Raw genomic sequence first — 27,346 nt, 5'->3', positions numbered from 1 at the left:
ATTTACATGAAAAAACTTCTGGGTTTTCATGGGTGATGTTTTTAAGGAAAACTTCAGGTTTTCAAACAATGCATGTTTCTAGAAACTTTAGGTTTTGAAAGAATTATGAACTTCAGGTTCATATGTTCTTGCAGACAAACAAAAATATATATACAGAAATATACAACAGGAAAATATGCAAATAGATCTTCAAGTCTAGAATTAAAATTGAATTAATTATTTGGACTTCGAGCCAAAATTAAAGTGTGGGTGAAAAATTATAAAACCCAAATTATCTTAAAAAAAGAAAAACAATTAAGCTCTGTGCCCAAAAACAAGGACCAAAGCCCACGGGTAGGCTGACCAGAGTGAAACCATGCGGCCCAAGCCCAGAAGAATGGGTTGGAATAGGCTGATCAAGCCTAAGGGGCTTCAGGCCTAAGGCAACAAACGAGCTACCAAAACAAAAAGGACGGGCCCAAAAAATAGGCCCAAACAGGGGTGCTGATTGTGTGCGTTGGGGAACACAGATGCCCCAATCAGAGGTTGGGATTCGATGTGTCACGACACAGGGAGTCCACAACAGCCATGTAGGCTGGGTTCCACTACAATAGGGACACGGGACACCAGAGCCACGTGGGCTAGTGTCACGAGTGGACCGGAATGAGGAGCTGTTGTGGGCTACAGTATGCAAGCCCAAAAAACAAAACTTAGTTTTAGGTTAGGTCGAGAAGAACCATTGCCTAAGTGGACTTGGTTTTAGACTAAAAAATACCCTAGTTGCATGCTAGGTACACTCGCTGAGGAAGAAAGCATGAGTCGTTGCTGCTGGCAGCGGTCTTGGGTTACGGTTTACCGTAGAACCTTTTATTGGGTGACAGAGAATGGAATCTTGACCTCAACGAACCAAGAAACCCTCGGGTTCGAGTTAGGGTTTTCAAAATTTGATGAAATTATGAAGAATCTCAGCCACGATTTTGATAGAGATGACTTTAGATCATCAGGAATGAAAGTCGTGATGGCTGGGCATGGCTGCAAGCCATGCTTTTGTCAAAAAATCAGTGGTGACGCAAATAATGGCGTCGAGTTTTGGGTTCTAAGGGCATGGAGTTGTTGGCTCCATGGGTTGGCTCAGCTCCAGCAACTCAGGCTGCTAGCCTAGCATGCTGGGCTCGACAGCTTGGCAACTCGCCAGCCGCAGCTCACACGGTGGATGGGTTTTCAACAAAACCCTAACTATATATATATATATATATATATATTTCAGATTATAAATTTAATTCAATTTCATGCATATTCAACATATAATTCAATGCATGTGCATATATATGATTCAATTCATGCAGTATAAATTCACATAATTCAAATTATGAATATAATGCATACACAATTTATGTAGAATCTAAAATTCAAAAAACGTAGAGTTAGGTCATGCATTATGGTGAATGTTCATGCTATCATGGCTACAAAAATATCGAGATAAAAACCGTTGTTTTGAAAGAACCTGATTGCGTGATAATATTGATGAACTGGTTTGATGCACAAAACCTGCACATCAAATTCATAAGTGCAGCGATAGGAACGTACAGATAACATGTTGTGGCTTATTTTAACTGACAGGGAGAGAATGGGCCGGCGCCACGGAGAGAAAATAGAGAGAGATGGGTTTGTAAGGTTGTGTAGAGGATATGTTATTCTTCCTACACAGTGCCTTTATTTATAGTAATAAGGGAGGGAAGAATCCTTCTCCTCCAAGGAATACAAGTCCTAATAGGGTAGAATAACTAGACTCAAATATAATCTAGGATTTACACAATCACACTTAAATATAAAGTTTATAACAGTTTAATATATCTTACTAATGAAATAATTATTTAAAATTTGAAAAACAAAATAAGAGAACAGAAGAAGGAATTGGGGGTTGTCAAGAATTTGGGAAAGGGCATGAGGATGAAATTTTGGGAATGTGGCATGAGGCTTGGTTGTGGATTTGGATGGGGGATAAAAGGAGGTTGCATTAGGAGTCTGAAGAGAGGGAAGGAATGAGAGTTGCAATCAACTGGAGATATGATCGGATTTTGGAATTTACCATAATAAAAATGGGGAAGAGTGGAGGCTCCGCTGGGCTTATTAGCATTCTAATAGTTATTCTACTGAAAATTTAAAAAAAAATAGGGGTTATTTTAGTAATAATAGTGGATGTGGATAGCATTTCAATTTTTTAGCATTCTATGGTAGGTGGAATTCTAATGTGAGTGAGTACATAAGAAAGTGGGATGGGTCCAACTGCACTTTTTATAAATTGTTAGGGTTATTTCTGTTGGAATTTTGTTAAGTATTTTAAAATAGAACAAACACTCCCTTTCAGTCTTACATCGTTTTTTTTTTTTTTTTTGTTCGTTAACATGGAATTGGAAATTAATAACTAATTCTTTATTGCATAAGGAATTAAAATACATACAATTTTAGAAGTTTCCTTCTTTTAATGTGGAAAATGATCTTCTCTGGATCTCTTCCTCCTAATTCACGAAGTCCGAGGATCCGGATGGTTGACATTTGATCTAACGGCTAAAGTTATTATAACTTTTAAAGTGAGCCCCTGTTTGTAGTCATTAGATCAAATTTCAATGGCCTGGATCCCCGGACTTGGTGGATTAGGCGGAAGGGATTTAAGGAGGATCCCTTTCCGTTTAATGCAACCATTATGAGAGTGCTAATACAATATTCAATTAAGGTCATAACATTCAAATTTAATGGTTGTAAATTTCATTGGTTCTCCAATAGTTGTATCCAACCTAAGTTTTTATACATTTGTCAATCTCTATTATCTAGATAAGAAATGCCAGATACATTTCCCATTTGTCTTTTCCTACTTACCTTTTCCATTCATTGTGCGTCATGTGTCTTCCACCATCAGTTGAAATTATGTATTTAATTAGCTTAAAAGTTCAAAAATAATAATCTGAGGTGGGATGCATTCTCTCTCTCTCTCTCTCTCTCATTGCTTCTCTTTCTAGAAACCCAAATCCAAAGCCTCTTCTCCGGCTTCCACTTTCAGCTGCCGCCTTTTGCTCATGCTCAGGGTTGGCGGCAACTCGCTACCTCCTTTCATTTTATTTCCATTTTTCTCTGAGTTTATCTTAGTTTTTCCTGAGCTGGGTCTCAACTATCCCCTGAGCTTGTCTCATATCTGGGCTTCATGCCCCTTATCTGGCATCTTTTGCCTACTTTTACTGCTTTCTGTCTTTTTATTTTCTGTCCTCCCTTATCCTTAGATGTGATACTCCATCCTCATCCCATCATGTACTCGGATAGGGGGGCTCCGATCAGGAATTGGACACCAAATCTACTTCCTTCTTTAACTTCCCCTCCCCCAATTGGCATGCCTATGCCAGATCCCCAGTGAGGCCAAGTGTTGGGTATTTTACATACCCCCTTAGCCTCACTCTCTACCTGTATGTTGTTACTTTGTTTGTATATATTTGCACGAGTTCGTGAAGGGGACTTGGATCTGGTGTTTACTTTCTCGGTTAGGAGTTTGGCTTCCTCTGAGGATGTGACGGTGGTGGCGATGTGGTCTTTGTTGCTGAAGATTAGGGATTTTTATTGTCTGCTTTTTGCTGCCTTCGAGCCTAAGCTTGTATAAGCCTCTCGTTGTCTCTTAGGTTACTGCTCTCATTTTGCTTGGGTCTTTTACTTTTCATGTAGTTATTTTTCCGGTCCTTTTTGGGCCTTGTACTAGTTTTTATCATAATGAAAGTTGACTTTGTGATAAAAAAAAATTAGCTTAAAATTTGACTATTCTTTTTCCATTCATACCCCTCATAAACCAGCTATAACTCATTTTCTTTTCATTTTGTTCTTTCCACTTCACCTATAAAAAATTGGCCGACCCTTTCTCTCCCACTACTCCATTGTCGCCCCAACAATTACCTATGGCAGATGCTTAGCCCAACGGTGCCTGTAGGCGGGTCGAAGGGCAGAAAGGCCGCTTGTGATCGGCCAAAGGCTTAACCTCCATACTGACTGTACTAGAACTCAAACGGTGCACAGAAAGCCGTTATCATCCATGCCGACATCGTTGTCGTCGGAGAAGACGCCGTCTCGTTTGGATTGTAGGGTTTGGAAAAGGCAAATGGAAAAAGAAAAAAATAATTATAACTGATTTATAAGGGATATGAATTGTCAATTTCTAAGCTAATTAAATACCTAGTTTTTTGTGCTACATGTTTTCAACGGATGTTCATTTGCAAGAGCTGTTTTGTTTGCCTCTAACATTGCACCTGGTCCTAGCATTGCAGCAACCTCTTCCTTTATTGATTGGCTTTGCTACTGTGATGTTGCCTTTCCTCGCAACCAATTTGATATTCTCCTCATACTTATCCATTCCATTTGGCGAGCTCGGAACTCTTTGCTATGGGATAACAAGGTGGAGAACCTTGCTACGGTAAGTAAACTTGTTGCCCTTTATTTATCAGACTTTCTTCTTGCCCAACCTGCCTCTTCGAAGTGTTCTGTATTGTCCCCATCTCACTCGTCTCATCCTCATTTGCATTGGATCAAAATAAATGTTGATAGAGAGTATTGCGCAGCTACTCAGTCTGGGGGTATTGGTGTTGTTTTCCGAGTTGAAGCTGGTAGCAATGCTGGAAGTTTCGCCTGAAAATTTTCTTATGTGATTTCTCATAATATGGTTGAGATCCTGGCTTCTCGTGAGGACCTTCAGCTGGCATCTCAATGTAGTTGGACCCAAATTATTCTGGAATATGATGCATTGCAGGTTGTGTAGGCTATTGGAAGCCTTACTTGTGATTCCTCTGCCTATGGTTTATTGTTCGAGGATATTAAGTATAGTCTTCAGGGTGAGTTCAACATGTTCGTCGGTCCACTAATTGTGCGACACATATAAGAGCCAAGTTGGCCTTAATTTCTAATTTTTCTAGTTGTTGGTTTGAGGATCCTCCAGATCTTTTTTGGGATGCAGTTTTACAAGATTGTACACTTTCTTGATATTATGAATAAAATCAGCTATCGTTTCTTCTTCAAAAAAAATAAAAAAACCTAGTGTCAAGTGATAATGGAAGACACATGACACACAATGAATGATAAAGGTAACTAGGAAAATACAAATGGAGAAGGTAGCTAGCATTCCTCTTGTCAAGATTATTACGGATCTCCTCCCCTCCATTATTCGTCTTTCTTCCGAGTAGACCTAGCAATTTCTTACACGCCCCATTAACACGACACATAAATGACACGAAAATAACAAATTTTGGGTCGACACAATAACTAATTGGGTTGATATTGGATCACACAATAAGAACCCGTTAATAATAGGTTCTTAACAGGTTAACACAGGGGTGAACGCGGGTAACCAGTTTTCGACACGTTAAAGAAAAATGTTAATTAGATGAATTTAATTAGGGGTGGGCAAACGGGTCCTGGACCCGTGGGTCGGGGTGGATCCTTGCGGTTTGGGGCGGGTACGGGACGGGTCCAAAAATTATAAATACAAAACGGGGCAGGCCGGGCCGGTCCCTGGTAAATAACAGGGTGGGCCGGTTCTAAAAGTTAGAGAAAACAGGCCCCTAGCCCGGACCGTTCATTCCTACTGACTATTGTTTATTACCCTTCTCAAACCTAATTTCACTCAAGCCTCACCCTTACCCTCTCTCTCTCGAGTCCACTTCGAGTCTCTTCCCTCATCTCTCGATCTCTCTCAATCTCTCTCGATCTCTTCCCTCTCTCTCTCTCACTCCCACAGTCTCTCTCTCTTTCCCATCTCACCTGCCCTAAACTCAACTCAACCCCTTTCTTCCTCTTGTCTTTTCCAACCTTCACAAAGCATAACCAAGTATATACCCAGGAACCGACTCAAGATCTGCGACATTGAGCTCCGCCTCCCGCCCCGTCCTCCACAGGTACAGTAAAATTATATATACACACGCACACACACACACACATATATACACATGTATATGTTTATCTAAATATTTTAATTTAAAATGTTAGCTTTGAATTTATGAAATTATTGTTAGGTTTTATGCGGCGGATGTGAGGGCGGAACTCTTCAAGGTGCTCGACAAGTGCAAGAGGAAGGTTGTAGTGACGACGAATCTGACGGTGATGGTGGAGCGGGTCTGGGTCTGGGTCGAGTCCGAGACGATAAGGTAGTTAAAGATCGGGAGGACGATGAGCAAGTTGAAGATCGGGTCTGAGAGGCGATCAAAACTGGAAGAAGAAGAAAAAAAAGTAAAGAGGGCCCGTGCACCCGTCCCGAACCGGCCCGTTTCAAACGGGCCGAGTGAGGTCCGATTCCAGTGATCAAATTTGCAATACCCGACCCGGCCCGTCCTGTTTCTTTTTAAGCGGGTCCGGTCCGATTCCTCTAAATTTGGGCTCGGCCCGGCCCGGCCCGTGCCCACCCCTAAATTTAATCTTTTAAACTAATAAAAACTTTCTATAAAATACAATAGGCATAGTGTATATATATTGTATATCAAATATGTATTATTGTATTATTATATTTAAGTTTTATTTATTTATTTATATATTTGTATAGTATACAATAGGCAAAGAGTGAGATAGAAAAATTATAAAACACATTAAAAATAAAAATATCTAGTAATTTAAAAACACTAAACACATTAAAAAATTATAATAATTAATTTACAAGTGCAAAAATGTGAAAAAAAAAAAGGCAAATGCTCGTGATTGCATCCTCTACGCTTTGAGGATAGGTACATCGCCATTTGAATTTTTAGAACCATACAAGACCTCATGAATAGTGTATTTAAGGGAGTACAAAATAAATAAAATTCATAATCATTAATGTACAAGTTTGAAAAATATGAAAGCATATATAAACGCTCAGGATTGCTTTCTCAACCTTGAAAATACAACTCCCTTCATTTTGCATATCCTTGAACATTTGGTATTTTGTAGTACTATACTAATGTTTTTTTATTAGGCTCTTATTTTGGGGTATGTAATACTTGAAAGACAAATGTTTTTATTTTATTTTATTTATTTATTTATTTATTATTATTATTATTATTTATGTTTTGAAGTAATATTTATGTGACAATGCGATACACATATACTAATTTAGTATTATGTTTTCCATTTTTTTGGGTCAAATTATATTTTTCATTTTCAATTTAAAATATATTTTCTTTAATGGGTAACATGTCAGGTTGTATTACCTGATAATATTAATGAGTCGATTTCAGGTCGGGTCATATTACTTGCTTACTTTAATGGGAGTAACATGACCCGACCCTTTAAGATATCGGGTATGTCATGAAAATGACACGAACATGAGAAACACGACACAAATGACATGTTTACTTCCGAGTACTACTATATACTTTACTTCCTCTTTACCAAACGAAATAATTGAGCTGCTCATAGATTCAAAGTATTATGAGTGTACATTTATAAAGACCAAAGGTTGTTAAATCCTGGAAAGTAAGGCGCCATAACCTGCTACACCAAGGCATTGTCTCTGAGGGGTGAAATCTACTTTTAAGGACAATGAACTTACACACCTCAACCTACCATGTTATTCTTGTGAAGTAACTACGAAAAGCAATTTCTACTCTCTAAAAGTAAAGTATTTTATGTTATTTAGTTAAGTATTTCAAAATACAACTAACACTCCATTTCAGTCTTACGTTGGGTTTTTTGGTTAACATGGAATTGGAAGCCACTTAGTACTACAGTCTATTGCTAACCACTGGTAGGAAAAACTATTTGCGCGACTGAATTTTGCAAGACAAAGCAAAATATGTCGCCCAAAGATGTTTTGCTCAACGACAAGAGATCCTTCGTCATCCAAAGATGGTGAACTTTGAGCAACGGAGGCATTTCTGGCGCAATAGTGTCTACATGACGAGAAAAAGGTGTTCATTGCGCAAACCAATAAGAAAACCCTAGGGATTTTTTTTGGCGTAAAATAAATGCGCGACAAAGGTTTTCCAGAGAAAACTTTGCATGATAAAGTCTTCGTCGCGCAAAGATCCTTCAGTTTTTGGGGCAGAGCATTCGAAGCATGGGAATTAGAAGAACATTTGCGCAATGAAGGCTTCATCGCACAAGTTGTTGTCAGTTTTGATTCAAATTATTCAATGTATGTGAATCAGAAGAATCTGGACTATTTAGTGCGGGTCTTTAAGCGACAAAGTCTTAGTCGTGCAAAGGCCTTACCCTTCCTATAAATATGTGTTTCTGCTTTTCAATTATGTTCGTGCTAGGATGGAGGATAAAAACAAGGATCAAAGCGTGCCCGCTGCCGAGCCGAATGATTTGAGATAGCATTTTAAGTTCACACATGCGATTGTTGTAGCTATGAGAAATAATTGTCCTACTGTTGAGTGGCATTCTTGGAAAGATGTGCCCAAAATGCGAAGAAGGCGGTGATGGATGAATTACTAGTAAGTATACTGTTGATGGATCAATAATTAATTTTGTCAAATTTTTTGTGATATGTTAGAATTAATTACTTGCATATATGTGTAACAGTGTAAGTATACTCTTGATGATGACACAAACGAACAGTTGATGAAGTTAATGGAGGATGCATTGGAGAGAGGTTACAATCGGTGGCGTTATGAAGTTCAGCAAAATGGAGGACCATCGAAATAGTAGTTTTAAATTTATGTTTTGTATGACAATATTTAAATTTAAGGTTTTTTATTTTATTTTATAAGCTATGTATTTGGACTTAATTTGGTTATTTAAAGAATTGAATGGAATATAATATCAATTTATTTAAGGTATTAATGATTTAATGTATTAATTGAATGGAATATAATATCAATTTATTTAAGGTAGTAATTATTTTTAGAATACATATTATAACTAAAAATTTGTTTGTAATTATGAACTTCATAATTACAGTCGATCAAGTTCGTCGCTACAATGTTTGCGCGACAAAGATGTCGCTGTGAAAACCCTTGCGCGACAAAGGCTTCATTGCGCAAGTGGCGTTCAGTTTTAGGTCAGTGTATTTGGTGCATCTGAATCAGAGAAATAAATACCGTATTTACTGCAGCTGTTTGTGCGACAAAGTCTTTGTCGCTCAAAGTCCCTAACCTTTCTATAAATATGCACTTCTGCTCTCCTTATTCTTAACACTTCATTTCGGAAACACTTTACAATTCTGATGATTATAATCAGTTCGTTCTTTGAGTGTTGGTACGATAGGCGAAAGTAGTGAGCGTTCATCAAAGACAACGGATGGCGAAGGTTCTGGAAAAGGTTTGTGTTGAAATTTTTGCATTTTGTATAAAGTTTTTATTTAGCTTAAGTATTATGAAAATATATTTTATTGACAGACAAGAAGAAAAAAGTTGCGGTACGGGTCCAACACACTTATGGTGGGAGCTGTTACCGAATCACTACTTACGAAATAATAGGGGTTGTGAAGTCAGATAAGCGCGCCAGCTTTTGGTCCGACGTATGAGCATTGGTCCGTACCAAATGTGCTGCAAATTGGGAGTCTTGGAGAGCCATCTTTGAGGAGCTGAAGATGTACATGATTGATGAGTTAGTTGTATGTGTTAATTTCATTAGTTAAATAATAATTATGTGTTATTTGGAAAAAGCGTATGATAGGGTCCCAAGAGACATTCTTTGGAGGATTTTAGAGAAGAAAGGAGTACGAGTAGCATATATCCAAGCTATAAAGGATATGTATGAAGGAGCAAAGACTGCCGTAAGAACTCATGAAGGACAAACCGAAAGCTTTCCCATAACTGTAGGATTACATCAAGGCTCATCCTTAAGTCCTTACCTTTTTGCGTTGGTAATGGATGAGTTAACACGACATATCCAAGATGATATTCCTTGGTGTATGCTTTTCGCAGACGATATAGTGTTGATAGATGAAACTCAGGAAGGGGTAAATGCAAAGCTTAACCTTTGGAGAGAAGTGTTGGAATCTAAAGGTCTTCGCCTAAGCCGATCAAAGACAGAATATATGGAGTGCAAGTTCAGTGCAAATGGAGGCCAAAACGAGTTAGGGGTGAGGATCGGAGATCAAGAAATACCAAAGAGCGACCGTTTTCGTTACCTAGGATCTATCTTGCAAAAGAACGGAGAATTAGATGGAGATCTCAACCATAGAATACAAGCTGGATGGATGAAGTGGAAGAGTGCATCCGGCGTGTTGTGTGACCGCCGTATGCCACTGAAGCTCAAGGGAAAATTTTATAGGACGGCAATAAGGCCGGCGATGCTGTATGGCACAGAATGTTGGGCGGTGAAACATCAACACGTACACAAAATGGGTGTAGCGGAGATGAGGATGCTTCGTTGGATGTGTGGGCACACGAGAAAGGATAAGATTAGGAATGAGGATATCCGGGGTAAAGTAGGAGTAACCGAAATTGAAGGAAAGATGAGAGAAAATCGGTTACGGTGGTTTGGACATGTGCAAAGAAGGCCTACTGACGTTTCGATTAGAAGATGCGACTATGGGACAGAGGTTCAGGGCCGAAGGGGTAGAGGAAGACCTAGGAAAACTTTGGAAGAGACTCTAAGAAAAGACCTAGAGTACTTAGATCTAACGAAGGACATGACACAGGATCGAGCACAATGGCGTTCTAAGATTCATATAGCCGATCCCACTCAGTGACTTGGATTTTCCAAGTCTCCAACTGAGAAGTTTTCCTCACTCGGGAAATTAAGGGAACACTACCCCAACCTACATGCTCCACTCAGAAAGCTTCAACATACAAGCTTTAACAAAAGAAAATTCAAAGAACTTAGCGAAGAAGGCTTTGGTGTATTTAACACAATACGTTGAAATGAAGGAAAGCTTATTTATTGATATCCCCGATAAGCTACAAATATGTACATATACATGAGTCAAAATAAGCACACAAGAGGGAGCCTTCACAAAGGTTGCTTTGGAGAAGTTTCAGCAGTCGGTAGAGCCCCAGAAAGAGAAGGCACCGGAGGGGGATCATTTGGAGCCTCAGTACTGGACAGAACCCTAGAAGGAGGAGGCATCAGAGGTTGATCATTTGGAGCTTCATTACGCGGTACAGCCCCAGAAGACGAAGGCAATAAATGCCTTTGGAACAAACCCACAAATCTCTGATGATCAAGTAAAACCTGACCATCAGTTTCCTTCATCTGGTCAAGCTTCCTCTTCATGTTTGTAGCATAGTCATGTGCGAGCCGGTGCAACTGTTTATTCTCATGCTTGAGCCCTCTAATCTCCTGTTTGAGACTCATCACTTCAGCCGCCAATGATTCAACTTGGCGGGTTCGAGCAAATAGGCGTTGGGCCATATTAGACACAGAACCTGCACACTGAACACTGAGAGCCAGCGAATCCTTAACAGTTAACTCATCAGACCGTTTGGAAAGTAGTCTGTTATCTTTGGGAGTGAGAAGGTTCCTGGCCACCACCGCAGCGGTCATATCATTCTTCATCACGGAATCCCCAACGGTAAGAGGACCAGTAGGGGAGACGAAGGATGGGCGCCATATGTTGTCTGGAGAAGGCGGGGCTGCCTCTTCAACAAGGTTCAAGTCAAAACGACGGTCGGAGGGGCCAGACATTTTCAAAGGTGTTGAAGAGAGAAGAGGTCGGACAAATCAAGATCTTAGAAGTGCAAGAATGAAGCTTCTACTGGTGGAGATTCAAGTGTGCTTTGGAACTTAATGCCAGCCCCTATAAAAATCTGCACTCGACGAAGCTTCAGAAATCGAAGAGGCGCCTGCTCAGAAATCGAAAAGGCGTTTGCTTTCTCAAAAGCTGGGCTGCTTAGAGATCACGAGGGTTGATCTCAGAAATCGAAGAGGCGTTTGCTTTCTCAAAAGTTGGGCTGCTCAAAGACCACGAAGGCCGATCTCAAAAATCGAAGAGGCGCTCGCTTTCTCAAAAGCTGGGCTCCCCAGAGACCACGAGGGCCGATCTCAGAAATCGAAGAGGCACCTACTTTTCAAGCCTTTTCCAGCCTTGTCAGAACCTGTCACACGCACACTCAGTTTTGCGGAAATTATGGGCATTCTGTCAAAGACTTCTGAGGAAGTAGAAAACACATGAATCTTACTGTTCAATCACCCACTTCCCACACGCAACAATAGCTCATGGGTACCACAGATAACTTTGCCAAAGTTCTCTGCCAAAGTTGAGCACGTGAAGCTTGCAGCTCCCACTACATCGCTCTGACCAAAAAGGGTAAAAGAATAGCAAAGAAACAGCACTAACAAAGTTTAGACCCATAAATTTTGAAGGTCTAGCTACCATATTATTACCCACAAGGGTAAAGGAACAGTACCACTGCTGGATAATTGGAAAGTCCCTGTGTGTCAACCTCTGTGCTTCGTGGCAAGGTAGACTAGCAAACATGCCCAACCTTTACTCACATTCGAGAAAACACTCCCAATAAGATTGCTTGCTCCAAAATCGAAGAGGCACCGTCCTCCGAATCTCGAGAGCCAGACTCCCAACATGACTACTTTCTTAAAAATCGAAGAGAGGGTAAAGGAACAGTACCATTGCTGGATAATTGGAAAGTCCTTGTGTGTCAACCTCTGTGCTTCGTGGCAAGGTAGACTAGCAAACATGCCCAACCTTTACTCACATTCGAGAAAACACTCCCAACAAGATTGCTTACTCCAAAATCGAAGAGGCACCGCCCTCCGAATCTCGAGAGCCAGACTCCCAACATGATTACTTTCTCAAAAATCGAAGAGACACTGCTCCCCGAATCTCGAGAGCCAGACCCCCAGCATGATTGCTTTCTCAAAAATCGATGAGGCATCGTTCTCCGAATCAATCGAAGAGGCGCTCGCTTTCTCAAAAGCTGGGCTGCTCAGAGACCACGAGGGCCGATCTCAGAAATCGAAGAGGCACCTACTTTTCTAGCCTTGTCAGCACCTGTCACACGCACACTCAGCTTTGCAGAAATTATGGGCATTCTGTCGAAGACTTCTGGTGAAGTAGAAAGCACATGAATCTTACTGTTCAATCACCCACTTCCCACACGCAACAATAACTCATGGGTACCACAAATAACTTTGCCAAAGTTCTCTGCCAAAGTTGAGCACGTGAAGCTTGCAGCTCCCACTACATCGCTCTGACCAAGAAAGGTAAAAGAATAGCAAAGAAACAGCACTAACAAAAGTTTAGACACATAAATTTTGAAGGTCTAGCTACCATATTATTACCCACAACTGTAAAGGAACAGTACCACTGCTGGATAATTGGAAAGTCCCTGTGTGTCAACCTCTGTGCTTCGTGGCAAGGTAGACTAGCAAACATGCCCAACCTTTACTCACATTCGAGAAAACACTCCCAATAAGATTGCTTGCTCCAAAATCGAAGAGGCACCGTCCTCCGAATCTCGAGAGCCAGACTCCCAACATGACTACTTTCTCAAAATCGAAGAGAGGGTAAAGGAACAGTACCATTGCTGGATAATTGGAAAGTCCCTGTGTGTCAACCTTTGTGCTTCGTGGCAAGGTAGACTAGCAAACATGCCCAACCTTTACTCACATTCGAGACAACACTCCCAACAAGATTGCTTGCTCCAAAATCGAAGAGGCACCGCCCTCCGAATCTCGAGAGCCAGACTCCCAACATGATTACTTCCTCAAAAATCGAAGAGACACTGCTCTCCGAATCTCGAGAGTCATACCCCCAGCATGATTGCTTTCTCAAAAATCGAAGAGGCTTCGTTCTCCGAATCTCGAGAGCCAGATACCACAGACCACTTTTTCAAAGTGCTCTGACAGAGTTAAAACATGTGAAACTGGCAGCTCCCACTACTGTGCTATGACCAAGCAGGGTAAAGGAATAGCATTACTACTTGTTGTTAGGGAGACTCCTATATATGTCGACCTCCATCCCCAACGGACAGGCAGACCTGCAAAAATGCTCAACCCTTCATCATATCTGAGAGGGCACTCCCAACGAAGCCTTTCGAAATATTCAGCTTTCTTTCCCCCCGATAATACCTCTGCAAACAAGCTATACTAGAGCAAGAATATCTCATATCATCAGGGTTAAAAGCAAGAGTATCCCATATCATGCTTTTTCCCTGTCTTTTCTTTTGGCCTTATTTTTACCTGCAAGACAAGGAGAAAGAGAGCAATCAGTCAGCACTTGGAATCAAGCTTCCAGCCAGGAACTGACTGCCTGGAACCCCTTACCTGATTACTTACCTGGCATTGCTCTCGAGTACTCATCTTCAACATCTTATGTTTCCAGGGAAGATTCCGCATCTGCTTGAGGAACAGATAGGGCAAGTGCGAAGGATACAAGGAAGCATGTGGAGACAAGCGTAACAGCACACGTGCCGATACATTCATTACTCTGTCAAAAGCAAAAGTATCCCATATCAGCAGGGTGGAACGTACTCTAGATTTGATGGACTTGTTTTGACCCTCAAATTCTTCAGTCGGCCTTATACTCTGGAGGAAACCAGAAAACCCTCCAGCTCAGTTCAAGAATAAGCCTGTGGAAAGTTACTTCTTCAAAAGCAAAAGTATCTCATATCATCTCTTCTCATTTTTCTTCTCTTTATCCTTCATGCTGCTGCAAGATGGGGAGAAGGTGAACAATCAGTCGGAGCTCTGATTGCTTACCTTGTCTGTCACCTCTTTCAGCAGACCCCCTAGCTCGGCGACTTGGGGGACTCCTACTACATGGTTTGTATCGCGCTTGACCAAGCCTGAAACTACAAGTAAGCTTCAAGTGAAATTGATACATTACCTTGTGCATCTCCACCAGTTAAAGATACCACCCCTGGATGGAGGAAGAGTACTTCCAGAGAAGATGCCACATCTACCTATGAGACAGATAAGGCAAGTCAAGACGACACCACACTCCGATACTTAGAAGTTTCGTGACTACGAGATCATTCTCCCACAATATTTCCTAATGTCATTTGTACTAAATCATTCACTTGTACTCACTAAATGAGAGCTTGAACCTATGTACTTGTGTAAACCCTTCACAATTAATGAGAACTCTTCTATTCCGTGGACGTAGCCAATCTGGGTGAACCACGTACATCTTGTGTTTGCTTTCCTATCTCTATCCATTTATATACTTATCCACACTAATGACCGGAGCAATCTAGCGAAGATCACAAAAAGCAATCGTTTTCGCTACCTAGGATCTATCTTGCAAGAGAACGGAGAATTAGATGGAGATCTCAACCATAGAATACGAGCTGGATGGAAAGAGTGCATCCGGCGTGTTGTGTGACCGTCGTAGGCCACCGAAGCTCAAGGGAAAATTTTATAGGACGGCAATAAGGCTAGCGATGTTGTATGGCACAGAATGTTGGGTGGTGAAGCATCAACACGTACACAAAATGGGTGTAGCGGAGATGAGGATGCTTCGTGGGATGTGTGGGCACACGAGAAAGGATAAGATTGGGAATGAGGATATCCGAGGTAAAGTAGGAGTAGCCGAAATTGTAGGAAATATGAGAGAAAATCGGCTCCGGTGATTTTGAACATGTGCAAAGAAGGCCGACTGACGCTCCGGTTCGAAGATGTGACTACGGGACAGAGGTTCAGGGCCGAAGGGGTAGAGGAAGACCTAGGACAACTTTGGAAGAGACTCTAAGAAAAGACTTAGAGTACTTGAAAATCTAACGGAGGACATGACACAAAACCGAGCGCAATGGCGTTCTAGGATTCATATAGCCGACCCCACTTAGTGGGAAAAGGCTTTGTTGTTGTTGTTGTTGTTGCATACATTGGGACATTGACAAAAGTGACCCAAATCTGATGAAGGCTATCGATAACGTGTTCAAGTTGAGATTCCAGAAGTGGAAGTTTGATAATGAGCGCGCTGCAGCACTACAATAAGAACCAGAACAACAGGTGGATGAGTAGAATAGGGTTTCTTATTTTAATTTTATTGCTTATTTAATAATTACATATGAATTTTAAGTTTTTTTAGTATGAATTTTTTTTATTAAATATGTACTTAAAGTTTATTATAAATAAAATTAATGCATTTTAATAAATATGTATATTAATTAAATATGCACAAATGGTATAATGAAATAAGTTCTTATTTATTAAATATGTATATGGTTTGAAAAAAATTGAAGAGTGAATGGAAAAAAACATGAATGGCGCCCAAAAAATTGAGTGGCACCTAAAAAAAGTATGTGATTATGTATCCACTGTTTGTCCATTTCACCTACAAACAAAAAAAAATTACAAGGGTTACAACAACCTCAATTATAATATGGCACCTTATGCCTCCGGTATAGGTCCTATCTCATTCGAGAATGCACAGTTACATGTTGTAATTTACGATTCCAACACATTAGAGATCGTGTGTGGGAACATTTTGGCAGCATCTCACTGCAACTCTTCAAGTGCACAACGTAGATACAAAAAACTACGATGCACCCAAAGAACGCAAAGAGATACTACCACATTTCCAACGTTCAAACTCTAATTCGTGAACCGCAAAATACATGTAAATGTGCAATCTCAAATTGTCCAAAATTTTGGTAATTGCAGCAACTGCCTTCCCTGATGGAATTTCCAATAGTTTGAGGTATAAATTTTATGAACTAACTTATTTAATTTCCATTCATTTAAATTGTGGTGTATGTAGTTTTTAGGTGTTGTGAGTTTGTGTATTTGTATGCAATCATTTTTGTATAGATGTACAAAAAATGTTTTGCAATGTTTATATGAGCTTAGTTTCTTGTTTGAGAATTTGTTGGATTTTGTGAATGGATGCGAAACCATGACTGCAGTCCAATTAATTCTTGAATTGTCCCAAAATTTTGAACAATTTGAGATTGCACATTTACATATTGTATTTTGCAGTTCCCGAATTAGAGTTTGAACGTTGGAAATGTGGTAGCATCTCTTTGTGTTCTTCGGGTGCATCGTGGGTTTTTGCATCTACATCATGCACTTGAAGAGCTGCAGGGAGATGTTGCCAAAATTTTCCCACGCACGATCTCTAATGTGTTGGAATCATAAATTACAACACGTAACTGTGCATTCTCGAATGAGATAGGACCTATACCGGAGGCATAAGGTGCCATATCATAATTGAGGTTGTTGTAACCCTTGTAATATTTTTTTTGTTTGTAGGTGAAATGGACAAACAATGGATACTTAATTCTAACAAATGTGTTGATGATTATTTGGATGGAATAAATCAGTTAATCGATTTTGCAATTGCAAACAACCGCGGTTCAAATCAAATTGGGTGTCCTTGTAGAAAGTGTAACAACTTAATGATTGAATATTTTGAAACTATTCGATACCATTTAGTGATGATGTAAACCTATACTACATGGAATAATACAATATGCTTCTTCCTCCCACATTACCCGAGTAGTGGATACAATTGAATCTATTGTGGAGCCAAATGACCAAATTATGCTTTTCCAACCGCTAGTCCGAATACGAATGTGGACGTAGAAGATGACGCCCCTCCTACCATGGACAATGAAGCATTCGAAAAATACGAAAAACTATTAAAAAGTGCCAAGCAAAATTATACCTCGGTTGCGAAGGATTTTCGGTGCTCATGGCCATTATTGAGTTGATGCATGGAAAAACAAAGTTTTGTATGCCAAACCAGTGTTTTGATTACCTTTTGGGGGTTTTCAAGAGGATTCTTTCAAAGGAAAATTGCCTTCCCAAAGATCATAAAAGTGCAAAGAAAGTGTTGAGTGGTCTTGGATTAGGATATGAAAAAATTCATGCGTGAAAAATTATTGCATTTTGTTCTACAAAGAGAATCAAGCATTGGATAAATGCCCTGTATGTAATGAGTCGTAGTTTAAAATGACATCTCATAATAAAAGAATGAAGATTCTACAAAAAGTTATGCGTTATCTCCCATTAAAGCCCAAGTTGTAGCAATTGTATATGTCGACATACACTACGTTGCAAGCGACATGAGGTTATGAAACATCCAGCAGATGGAAAGGCTTGGAAAGAGTTTGATCGATTGTACCCTGAATTTGCACGTGAGCCCCGAAACGTTAGATTGGAACTTGCGACAAACGGGTTTAATCCATTCGGGGTTCTAAACCAAAACCACAACACTTGGCCAATCTTCGCAATTCGGTATAATTTGCCACCTTGGAAGTGCATGAAAAAAGAATATATGATGATGACGTTGTTGATAACTGGAGATTCGAGCAGGTGTATTGATGTGTATTTACAACCGTTGGTCAATGTACTAAAAGAATTATGGGAAAGCGGTGTTCCCACATACGATAAATCTATCGGGAAGATGTTCACTTTGAAAGCAGCCGTGATGTGGACTATAGAAGATTTTCCTGCGTAAGCTATGATGTCTGGGTGGAGCATTAAGGGCTATTACGCATGCCCAGTTTGCAAAGAGGACACGACGTCTAGTCGGTACACGGGAAAAGTTTGTTACCTAGACCATTGTAGGTGGTTGTCATGGGACCATGAGTGGCGTCAGAACGAGACAACCTTGTTCAATAGCATAGAGCTTCGACCAAGCCCTAGAGAATGGTTCGGCGATGAAATTTTGGCTAAGGTGAATCGGTTAGATTTTGCTCCTTTAGGCAAATCCGTAAATAGGACAAGACCAGACACACATCTAAACTGGACACATAAGATGAGGTTGTTCGAGCTCCTGTACTGGTGCAAATTAAAATTGAGACACAACATCGATGTAATGCATGTTGACAAAAATGTGTTTGATACATTGGTCGAAACTATACTGGACATCAAGGGAAAAACAAAGGGCACAATAAAAGCTCGAATTGATCTGGAAAAAATGGGATTAGGCCAGGTTTGTGGGTGACGAGGGACGAAGACATAGCTAGAAAGAAGCTCGCATCATTTTCAATGGAACCGGAAAAGAGGAAAGAGCTTTTGCAGTTTGCATCTTCTGTAAAGTTTCCATATGGGTATGCTTCAAACATCGGCCATTGTGCAAACGTGGATGGAGGCAAATTTTCTGGCCTCAAGAGTTATGATTGTCATGTCATACTTCAATGCCTTGTCCTAGTGGGAATTCGACATCTCTTGCCCGAAGATGTGGTGAAACCAATTATGTTGTTGGCGAGATATTTTTCTCAATTAACTGCAAGATCTTTGCAGAAGTTCGATGTTAAACAGTTGTGCGACGATATTATTGAAGTGCTATGCAATTTTGAACAAATATTTGCTCCAACTTTCTTCACATGCATGATCCACGTGATGATTCACTTGCCGAATGAGGCACTTCTAGCCGAACCATTAAACTATTGATGGATGTATCCGATAGAAAGGTATATAATCGCCATAAATACTTTAATTTGTGATGTATGTACAATTTGACTAATTTTATACGATAATTTGCTTATTTATGCAGACTACTGGGTGAATTAAAAAAGAGTGTACGTAACAGGGCAAAGACCAAAGGATCAATCGTGGAGGCATGAATCGAATTTGAGTCACTTATATTTTGTGCAATGTACCTACAAGATGTTGAGACTACGTTCAACTAACATTAACGCAATAATGACGGTGTGTGAGAAGTGCAAAACTTTTTGCTTGTGTCCAAATTACACGACCATTTGGCGAACCAATCAAAGGGGAGTCGTTTGACAAAATGGACATGGAGGTAACACATTCGTTTGTACTTAATAATTGTGATGAGGCAATTACCTACCTAGATGAGCATGAAAGGTTGATGAAGCGGGAACTTCCTTCACATTTATATGTCAAAAAGCATCGTGAATTGTTTCCTCAATGGTTTCGTGAAAATGTAAGTTGTTTGTGTTTTGGGTTATTTGAGTAATTGTAAATGCTAAACTAACACGGCAACTTTTTCTCATTTATTTAGGTGAAGAAATTGAACGAAATGAATTTTCCCGCTTACATTGAAAAATTGTACAACATGGTTGTTAGGCCCCTAAACGCAGAATTTTACACCAGTCGTCATGTAAATGGCATCAAGTTTTTGGCAGCTGATCGCAATGACAAGCTTTGTAAGAAAAATAATGGGGTACAAGTCCCAGGTGCAGGCGACATTGCAGACATTGATTTCTATGGAAAACTGACAAGTGTTGTGCAATTGCTTTACAAAGACCAATGTGAAGTTATCCTGTTTAAGTGTCGTTGGTTTGATACAAACCCACGTAGGGTTAGAGGTATTAAGCGAGACGATGGTTTACTATCAGTCAACACACAGATGTTGGTATAACGATTACTCCTACATTTTGGCAACGATGGCCAAACAAATTTTCTACATAGAAGATTGACCACAGAGGGCTGTATGATATTCCGAACCGAGATCCTGCTGCCGATGACGATTATGGTGACGTTGCTAACCAACGATTGGAAACTTCAATGGTACTTGGTGTAGATACACTACGGGATATGACTATTGTACAAGAACCGTATCAAGTAGTCGGACGTCTTGAAATCGAAATACCGATCGACTCCATTATGATTGCCCTCGGGGATCTACTGCGATACAATGCCCCCAAGCGCACGAACGACGATGTTGACAAGCCTACAAATGAGGAGGAATGGGAGTCTGAATCTGACGATAGTGATTATATTTATTCTAGTTCAAAGGATTAATGAAAATTTGTGATGTAAATGTAATGATATGTATTGAATGGTATTTATTTTGTATACAAGCAAAAGTTTCCTTTAAATTTTGTAACAAAATAAATTTATTTATTTATTTATTTATTTATTTAAACAAAATAAATAAATTAAATTTACACATATGCGCAACAACGTTTTATAAATGTTTGTCGCGAAAATATTGAAAAATTCATTTTTTTTAACTGTGGCGCGACGTAAGTTTAAACACCCTCATCACGCAAACATGAAAAATTTTGATTTTTTTGCCAAAATTGGGCGCGTTTTTATTTCGGCACTTTAGCTCTCTCTCTCTCTCGCTTTCTATCTCAAACGCACTTAATCTCTCTCTCAATTTTGTTCGAACTCAAGATCCTCTCTCCCTTTCTCGCACTCTATTTGTTTGTGTGTCTCTCTGTCACTCTCCCTATCACATCTGCCCACTTTGACGCCACGCCCTCTCCCCGACGCCACAACATTACTAGGTAAGCACCTAGTCTTCCTTAATTCATCTCCCTTAATTCGATTATTTATAAGTGCAATTTTCATTGATTTTTCTATTGAATTGTTCTAATTACAACATTTAGGGATTTAGGGTTGAAATTGGGAATCCTGGGTAAGGGATTTAGGAATCCTAGGTTATGAATTTAGGGTTCGAATTGGGGATCTTGGGTTATTGATTAATTTATTAATTATTTTTTATTATAATTATGTATTCGTATTTTGTTTCTAGATAATGAAAAATGTGTTTTACTAGGACAATTTTTTTTATTATGATAGTTAGAAATTTGAAAGGATGAAAACGCGAAACTTCGTGAAAACATGCTCCTTGAACTCTCCAAGGTCTAAACTTTTTTCTCCCATTGTTTCTGAATAATTCAGTTCCTCTGTGTTTGATTAATCACTTTTAGCATGTTGGGTTTTTGTTTTAATTTTTGTTTTAGGGTTTATGGGGTTGAAGATTTGATGATAAAGTTTAAAGTTTGGGTTTAGGGTTTGTGATTTGGATTCTATTGAGTTTTGTTTTGTTTTAGCATCATTTTGTTGTTCTGTGATTCTGTTTGTTTGCTGAGAAAATCAATGCAAATGGGGTAATGAGATGATTATTTTTACATGATATGTGTTTCATGAGAAGAGGGGTTGCTTGTTCTTTTTTTCTTATCAGAGTTGAGACTTCAAATTAGCATCTTTGTAGTCACAACATGCATGTGGTACCCACCTTACTATAGTTGTTCCTAGTGTAGCGTCAAAATTGGATCTTGATGCATTTGTTTATGTTTCCGATATGTCAGTATCAATTATGTGTAATCAATTTTTGTTTTAGATGGAGTTTTGAACCTTTTCAATTATTGGTTATGGAGAAGGTGTGTAGCTGCAATATGTTTTGTGTGTCTAGGTTTAGAATGGTGTAGTCATTATTTAGAGTATAAATCTTTACGTCGGGACTGCAAAGCCATGCACATAATTTTACATCACGTATCCAAGCACACAATCTACGTGTCAAGCCTCAACGGTTACACGTGCTCTCATGTCATCCTATGTATGTGTTGTCCGCGTTCTTAGCTCCATGTGTTTAGCTCAAGTTACTCTACACTACACATGAGGGTACCATTGAGTGTGTTTACACAATTGGAATGTGAAGTCTCACATATGAATATATTTACCATCATGTGCATCTCCACTCATATCAATTGGTCCTTGGTTGGGTGCTCTAACTTTATCGGTGGTATCGGAATGAAAGTGATATAACTATAACATACTAAATAGGCTACATAATTTCTTAATTTGCTTTATTAGTTTGAAGTTTTCATTTACTACATTAGTAACAGTTGCATATCAGATTTGGAAAGAAGTCGGTTTTATCCATAAAAGCCTGATGATGCCTTCAAGCACTTACCAAATACTATTTTGACCTAATTTTCTCTTTTATTTTTAAAGGTATAAGAAAAGAAAAAATGCCTATGACTATACCTGCGATACAACGCTAAATTTGCCACCCCTATGTGAGCTATGCTCATGTGTTCTTCATTGAGGAAATAAGTTCTTAGTCCTTACTGCTAAAAATGATGTGAGCAGTTAGTTACACTTTTGAAATAAAATACTAACACCTTATCTATTGCATTTTTCATTGTCAATGTCATGATACTTTGGATTATATTTTTGTTCCTCAATCTTATAATCATATACAAAGAAATGAAATAAAAGTTGGAGTCCTTGTCTGAGATTTTTACCTTCATTTCTGAGTTTCTTCTTCCATATGTACAATATCATCAATTAACTGCAAATTCTAATTGGTAAAACCTCACTAATTTTCACCATGTAGAATCTAACTGCTGCTTATTATTGATTTGATAATATGTTGGTTTTGACTTTATAATGCCATGCATTTGATAATTAGTTGGAATTAATTTCATCATCTCATTTTAAGAATGTAAAACCTTACTCTAAGTTCTCATTTTATTTGGTTGGTGGGAATTGAGCACTGTGTTTAACTTTGTCATGTCATCCCATTCGCTAAGACATTGAGCTACTATATCACACATTCTACCCTCATTCACATTTGCATTACACATGGACATGGTTGCGAGAAGTTTTGTAACTGTCATGGTACCAGTTGTTGTCAGTTTTTTCGATTTTTGTAACTGCTTTCCATTCATAATTTGTACAAGTTTTGTAACTTAGGAATGTATGTGGAACTTTGTTTACAATTTCATTTATTTATTTCTAATTGTCAAGGTGAGGATATGTTTTAGTATATCCAAACCAGATTAAAGTAGTGGAATGTAACTTTTTAATTAATTGTTTTTGTAGATGTTGAACTTAATATCAAACCGACGAGCAGTCTGACACCTTCTCCAGGAGGTAGTGCGGCTGCGACCTCCACACTTGATATGGCCATGACGGGTGTCCATTCGGTCAAGAATTTGGGGCCAATAGTGTCTACGGCTCCTGCGTCATTGACTTCTTCAATGACGCATCCTGTACTAAGCACCTGGAAGACTCATCGACGGCCCCGGAGTTCTGAGGAGGCCCAGCAGTCTGGTGAGGCTTCCTCTGTCCATGGAGAGGGGTCTTAGACAGGTAAGCTTGCTTTGTCCATTGATAAGCTTGCTTCTGGTTTCATCTTTATTCATGGCCATAATGCTATGCTCCTTACAAATATACGAGTGTCACATGTGGTTTCTAATATTTTCTCAAGTTTTGGCTGCAAATTAACAATAATTCAGAATAGTCTCCATTAATGGATACAAATGTTTTCTAGTCTTAAGTTATCTTGCAACTAGAGTATTTGTATTAGTTTGAACTGTTTGTCCCATGCACACACACACACACATATAACCATTTTTCCAAATAATTTTATAGAGAAAAATTGGTGTGGATTTTATTGGGTTGAACATTTTAATCTGTAGCTATAAAAGATTGATATATTCGTCTGAATATGCTAAGCTAAATAGCAATCAACCGGTTTTACGTCTTTCTTTGTCAAACGATGAGATGATCCCTTTTCTGCAGAGAATAACATGCATGCTAGCTAGTTAATTTGAATTGTGATTTTGACCTATATTAATTATTGTTAAGTAACACTGAGTAAATTGTGAGTCATATCAACAAGATGTAAATTTTGTTTTAGCATCCCCAATTGGTATAAACTGTTTGAATTGTTGGGTGGATGTGTTGTTTTTGTTGTTATATTGTCTGCAGGTTTTAGGAAATGTTATAGTTTTAAGGGAGGTTCTAACGAATTTTTGGTTCAAACTAGAATTCGTCTAATGTTTACTTTGTTTATTTGGTAGGTCAAAAAAAAAAAAAACTAAGGGCCTTGGCAGACTCCTTAAGACGTCACAGACCACTCGCACTACGACCGAGAAGATCACCATTATGTGGGATCCTCGACATTGTGCAGCTACAACAAAGGAGCATCACAGTGCGTTGGGCACCGACGTTGGGTCAGTTATCAAGAACCATTGCCCCCTCATGTGGGAGTCATGGAGAGCTATCCCACAAGAAGTCAAAGACGTCGTTTTTCATGAATTATCGATAAGTATTTTTAACCTCAAATACTAAATTTTTATTAAAGTATACAAAGATTATAAGTTTTAACTACTATTTATTTGTTGAGTTTTGCAGCATCACTATGAGCTCTCCAACCTTGATGTCAATCAACTGCAATACATCAACAACCTTTGCTCCGGTAGGTTCACTCAATGGAAGAGCGACCTCCACAAGCATTATGAGCTATATGATGGTCCGAATGTCGCTCTAGAAGTTGGGTGCCCTATAGAGTTGGTGGACCGTCAGGATAAATAGGACTGGCTCTGTGGCCATTTTCAAGACGAGAAATACCTGGTACGTATAATATATATTTCAATAATATATTAATAAAAAATTATATAATTTTAAATAAATTTTTCATTTGTTCATTCATTTGTTATAAATATCTAAAATAATACGTTTTTTTTTTCAATTCAACAGAAAAAAGTGACGGCAAACTCGATCAATCGGTTGAAGAAGAAACTTGTTCATCGATCAGGCTTACGACACTTCTCATATAGGTTGGAGGAGTGAAGTAAGGTAACCATATATTTATTTTAAGTTTTCAATCTTTTTACTCTTTATTACACATTTGGTAATCTATGTTAACACTTTTTAATTTTTTTTAGGGGGTAAAAATTCCTGAAATTGACATGTTCAAGGAGGTGTATGTTCTGCCCAGGGATGAGCTGACGGAGCAGCTTCATGTAAGTTATTTCAATTTTTTAATATTCAATTAGTATTAATATTAATTACATGTATATTCAAATTAATTTGTTTTTTTTCATTTTTCTAGTCCACCATGATGAAGAAGGGCCAGACCGTTATGGATGAGGTGGTTTCCCAGCTTCTCCTAAAGACCCCGATCGAGGAGGTATTTCCTCGTGAGGATGCTGGGTTTCAGATCATGACAGATACACTTGATCAAACCCTTGGTCGTCGGCATGGGAATGTTCACCGGGGGCTTGGGAAAGCCCACCTTCAGGACTCGTCTGCCTCATCCTCCAAGCAGAGAACTGAAGAGGTCCAAACGCTAACATTTGAAGTGGCGGGCTTGAAGGAGCAGATTGTGGCCCAGCAGTCTCAAATTGTGGCTCAAAACAATTTGATGAACCAAATACGTCGTGCACTTCAAATATCTGGCATTCACTTCCCCGATGTTGAACCACCTCCAGAAACGACCTCCCAACCCCCCTGACACAGTAATAACACCACCAGTCAGCGATTGTGACGTCAAGGACTACTTTTTTTAGTTTGTTTTAAATTGTTTTATAATTTAAAAATACTTTTTTCCATTGTATGTACATTTACAATAAATGTTTAATTCAATATTCTTCTTTACATTTTTATTTACAAAACTAATTTAAAAATAAGTAATAAATTATTTAAAAAACTAATTTTAGAATCTTACTGCAACGGCCTCTATATCCGTTGTGCAAGAGTTTAGGGGTCGAACCCCAGTTTCGTCACTTGGAACACGCAACAACCACCAGTTTTGTTGCGCAATCTTCATTTGCGAGACAAAGAGTTTCCCTCCGTCATGCAATGCCTGACATCACGAGTTTTGCACGACACTCTCTTTGCCGCCCAATGTTTTCGACGACGGTTGTGGCCTTTCCACGATGCTATCCCCTTCGTCACCCAAGAAGTTGTTCCTAGTAGTGAGCCCATTGTGGGCTAAAGCCAACCCCTCCCCTTTAGTATAAGTAATATCGTTTGTTAAATAAAAAATAAAAAATTAATTGTGGCAATAAAAATTATCATGCACTAACATTAATCTTATGTGTTTTGTTGTAGGAGAAGTAGCATCTACATCGTCAAAATTTCCAACAACCTTAAGAGTAGATTTTGGTTGCCACTTAGAATACTGCTACAACCATTCCTTGATCACATATATGAATTCACGATACCATTTTGAACCACAAAATGGAGTAAGTGTTTGGCACACAGAGAATTAATAAAAGGCTTTTTAGTCAAAATGGTTTATGAAATTGACATAGCTTCCCACTTTGCTCCCTGACAATGAAAATCGATAGAAGTGGTTTCTAAGTTTGTCCACCATTAATCATTTTAGTCATTTCGTGAAAAATATGTTAATATCCTTGTAAAGTGGAGTGGTTAGTTTGACAAAAATATCCTTTACATGGAGGTAACGTGGTCGTTCACGTGACAATTTAACGAGGATATTGAAAGATTTTTCATGGAATGACCAAAATAATTTACGGTGATTAAACTCAGGGACCAGTTCTATCGATTTTCATTGTCAGGAACCAAAGATAGGAGTTATACCAATCTCAAATACCATTTTGACTAAAAAAACCCTAAGAAAAGGGGTGAGGTCTTATTGCTTTATATATAAGGGTTCCAGAGACGTTCAGAAAATTATTTTAACTAAGCCAACGATAAAACCGTCGTGGCACTAGGATTACCAACATGAACAGACAGATCAGTAACAACCAATATATAAATCACACATGTTGTAAGAACCTCTTACCTGAAGGCGTCACCATTGAGAAGCACACTGAAGTAGTCTTCTACTACCAGCACACAACTGGATTCTCTTCCAAATGAAACGGGTTTTAGCTCTCGATAATCAGATTAGTGTGGAAGCAGGGACTTCTTCTATATATACACATATGTATATCACGCTAGGATTTCACTTATACCAGCTTATTATCAGTAAGAGTGATAAGTCCTATCTCTTTAGTATATTAGTCCCATCATGACTCTTCCTCTCAGTATATACTTGATAAGGATTTCA

At 38.9% G+C, this 27,346-nt stretch overlaps 1 protein-coding gene and 1 long non-coding RNA gene across 3 annotated transcripts; both read left to right on the top strand.

Moving 5' to 3' along the window:
• Nucleotides 1-20,890: 20,890 nt before the first annotated feature.
• Nucleotides 20,891-23,636, top strand: LOC126631062 (uncharacterized). The gene is made up of 2 exons (XR_007626225.1): nt 20,891-21,038; nt 23,365-23,636. It is a non-coding gene; the product is annotated as an uncharacterized LOC126631062 (long non-coding RNA).
• Nucleotides 23,637-24,360: 724 nt separating this feature from the next.
• LOC126633258 (uncharacterized) lies at nt 24,361-25,872 on the top strand. 2 transcript variants are annotated; one of them, XM_050303828.1, is made up of 4 exons: nt 24,361-24,900; nt 25,027-25,120; nt 25,215-25,292; nt 25,382-25,872. In XM_050303828.1, the coding sequence occupies exons 3-4, from the start codon at nt 25,239-25,241 to the stop codon at nt 25,781-25,783; spliced, it is 456 nt and encodes a 151-aa protein (XP_050159785.1). In that variant the 5' UTR covers nt 24,361-24,900; nt 25,027-25,120; nt 25,215-25,238; the 3' UTR covers nt 25,784-25,872. The 2 variants fall into 2 exon arrangements, with proteins under 2 accessions (XP_050159785.1, XP_050159784.1); XM_050303827.1 differs by having other exon boundaries at nt 25,027-25,125.
• The last annotated feature ends 1,474 nt before the right edge of the window (nt 25,873-27,346 follow it).

Source organism: Malus sylvestris, chromosome 8 (assembly GCF_916048215.2).
Source record: "Malus sylvestris chromosome 8, drMalSylv7.2, whole genome shotgun sequence".
NCBI lineage: Eukaryota > Viridiplantae > Streptophyta > Magnoliopsida > Rosales > Rosaceae > Malus > Malus sylvestris.
This window is presented reverse-complemented; position numbering and strand designations above follow the sequence as displayed.

What these genes read in the sequence shown, in the direction of transcription:
- LOC126633258 (XM_050303828.1), top strand. Translation starts at nt 25,239, where the DNA reads ATGTTCAAGGAGGTGTATGTTCTGCCCAGGGATGAGCTGACGGAGCAG. An exon ending in AGCTGACGGAGCAGCTTCAT is followed by an intron (nt 25,293 to 25,381) that starts GTAAGTTATTTC and finishes TCATTTTTCTAG; the next exon opens with TCCACCATGATGAAGAAGGG.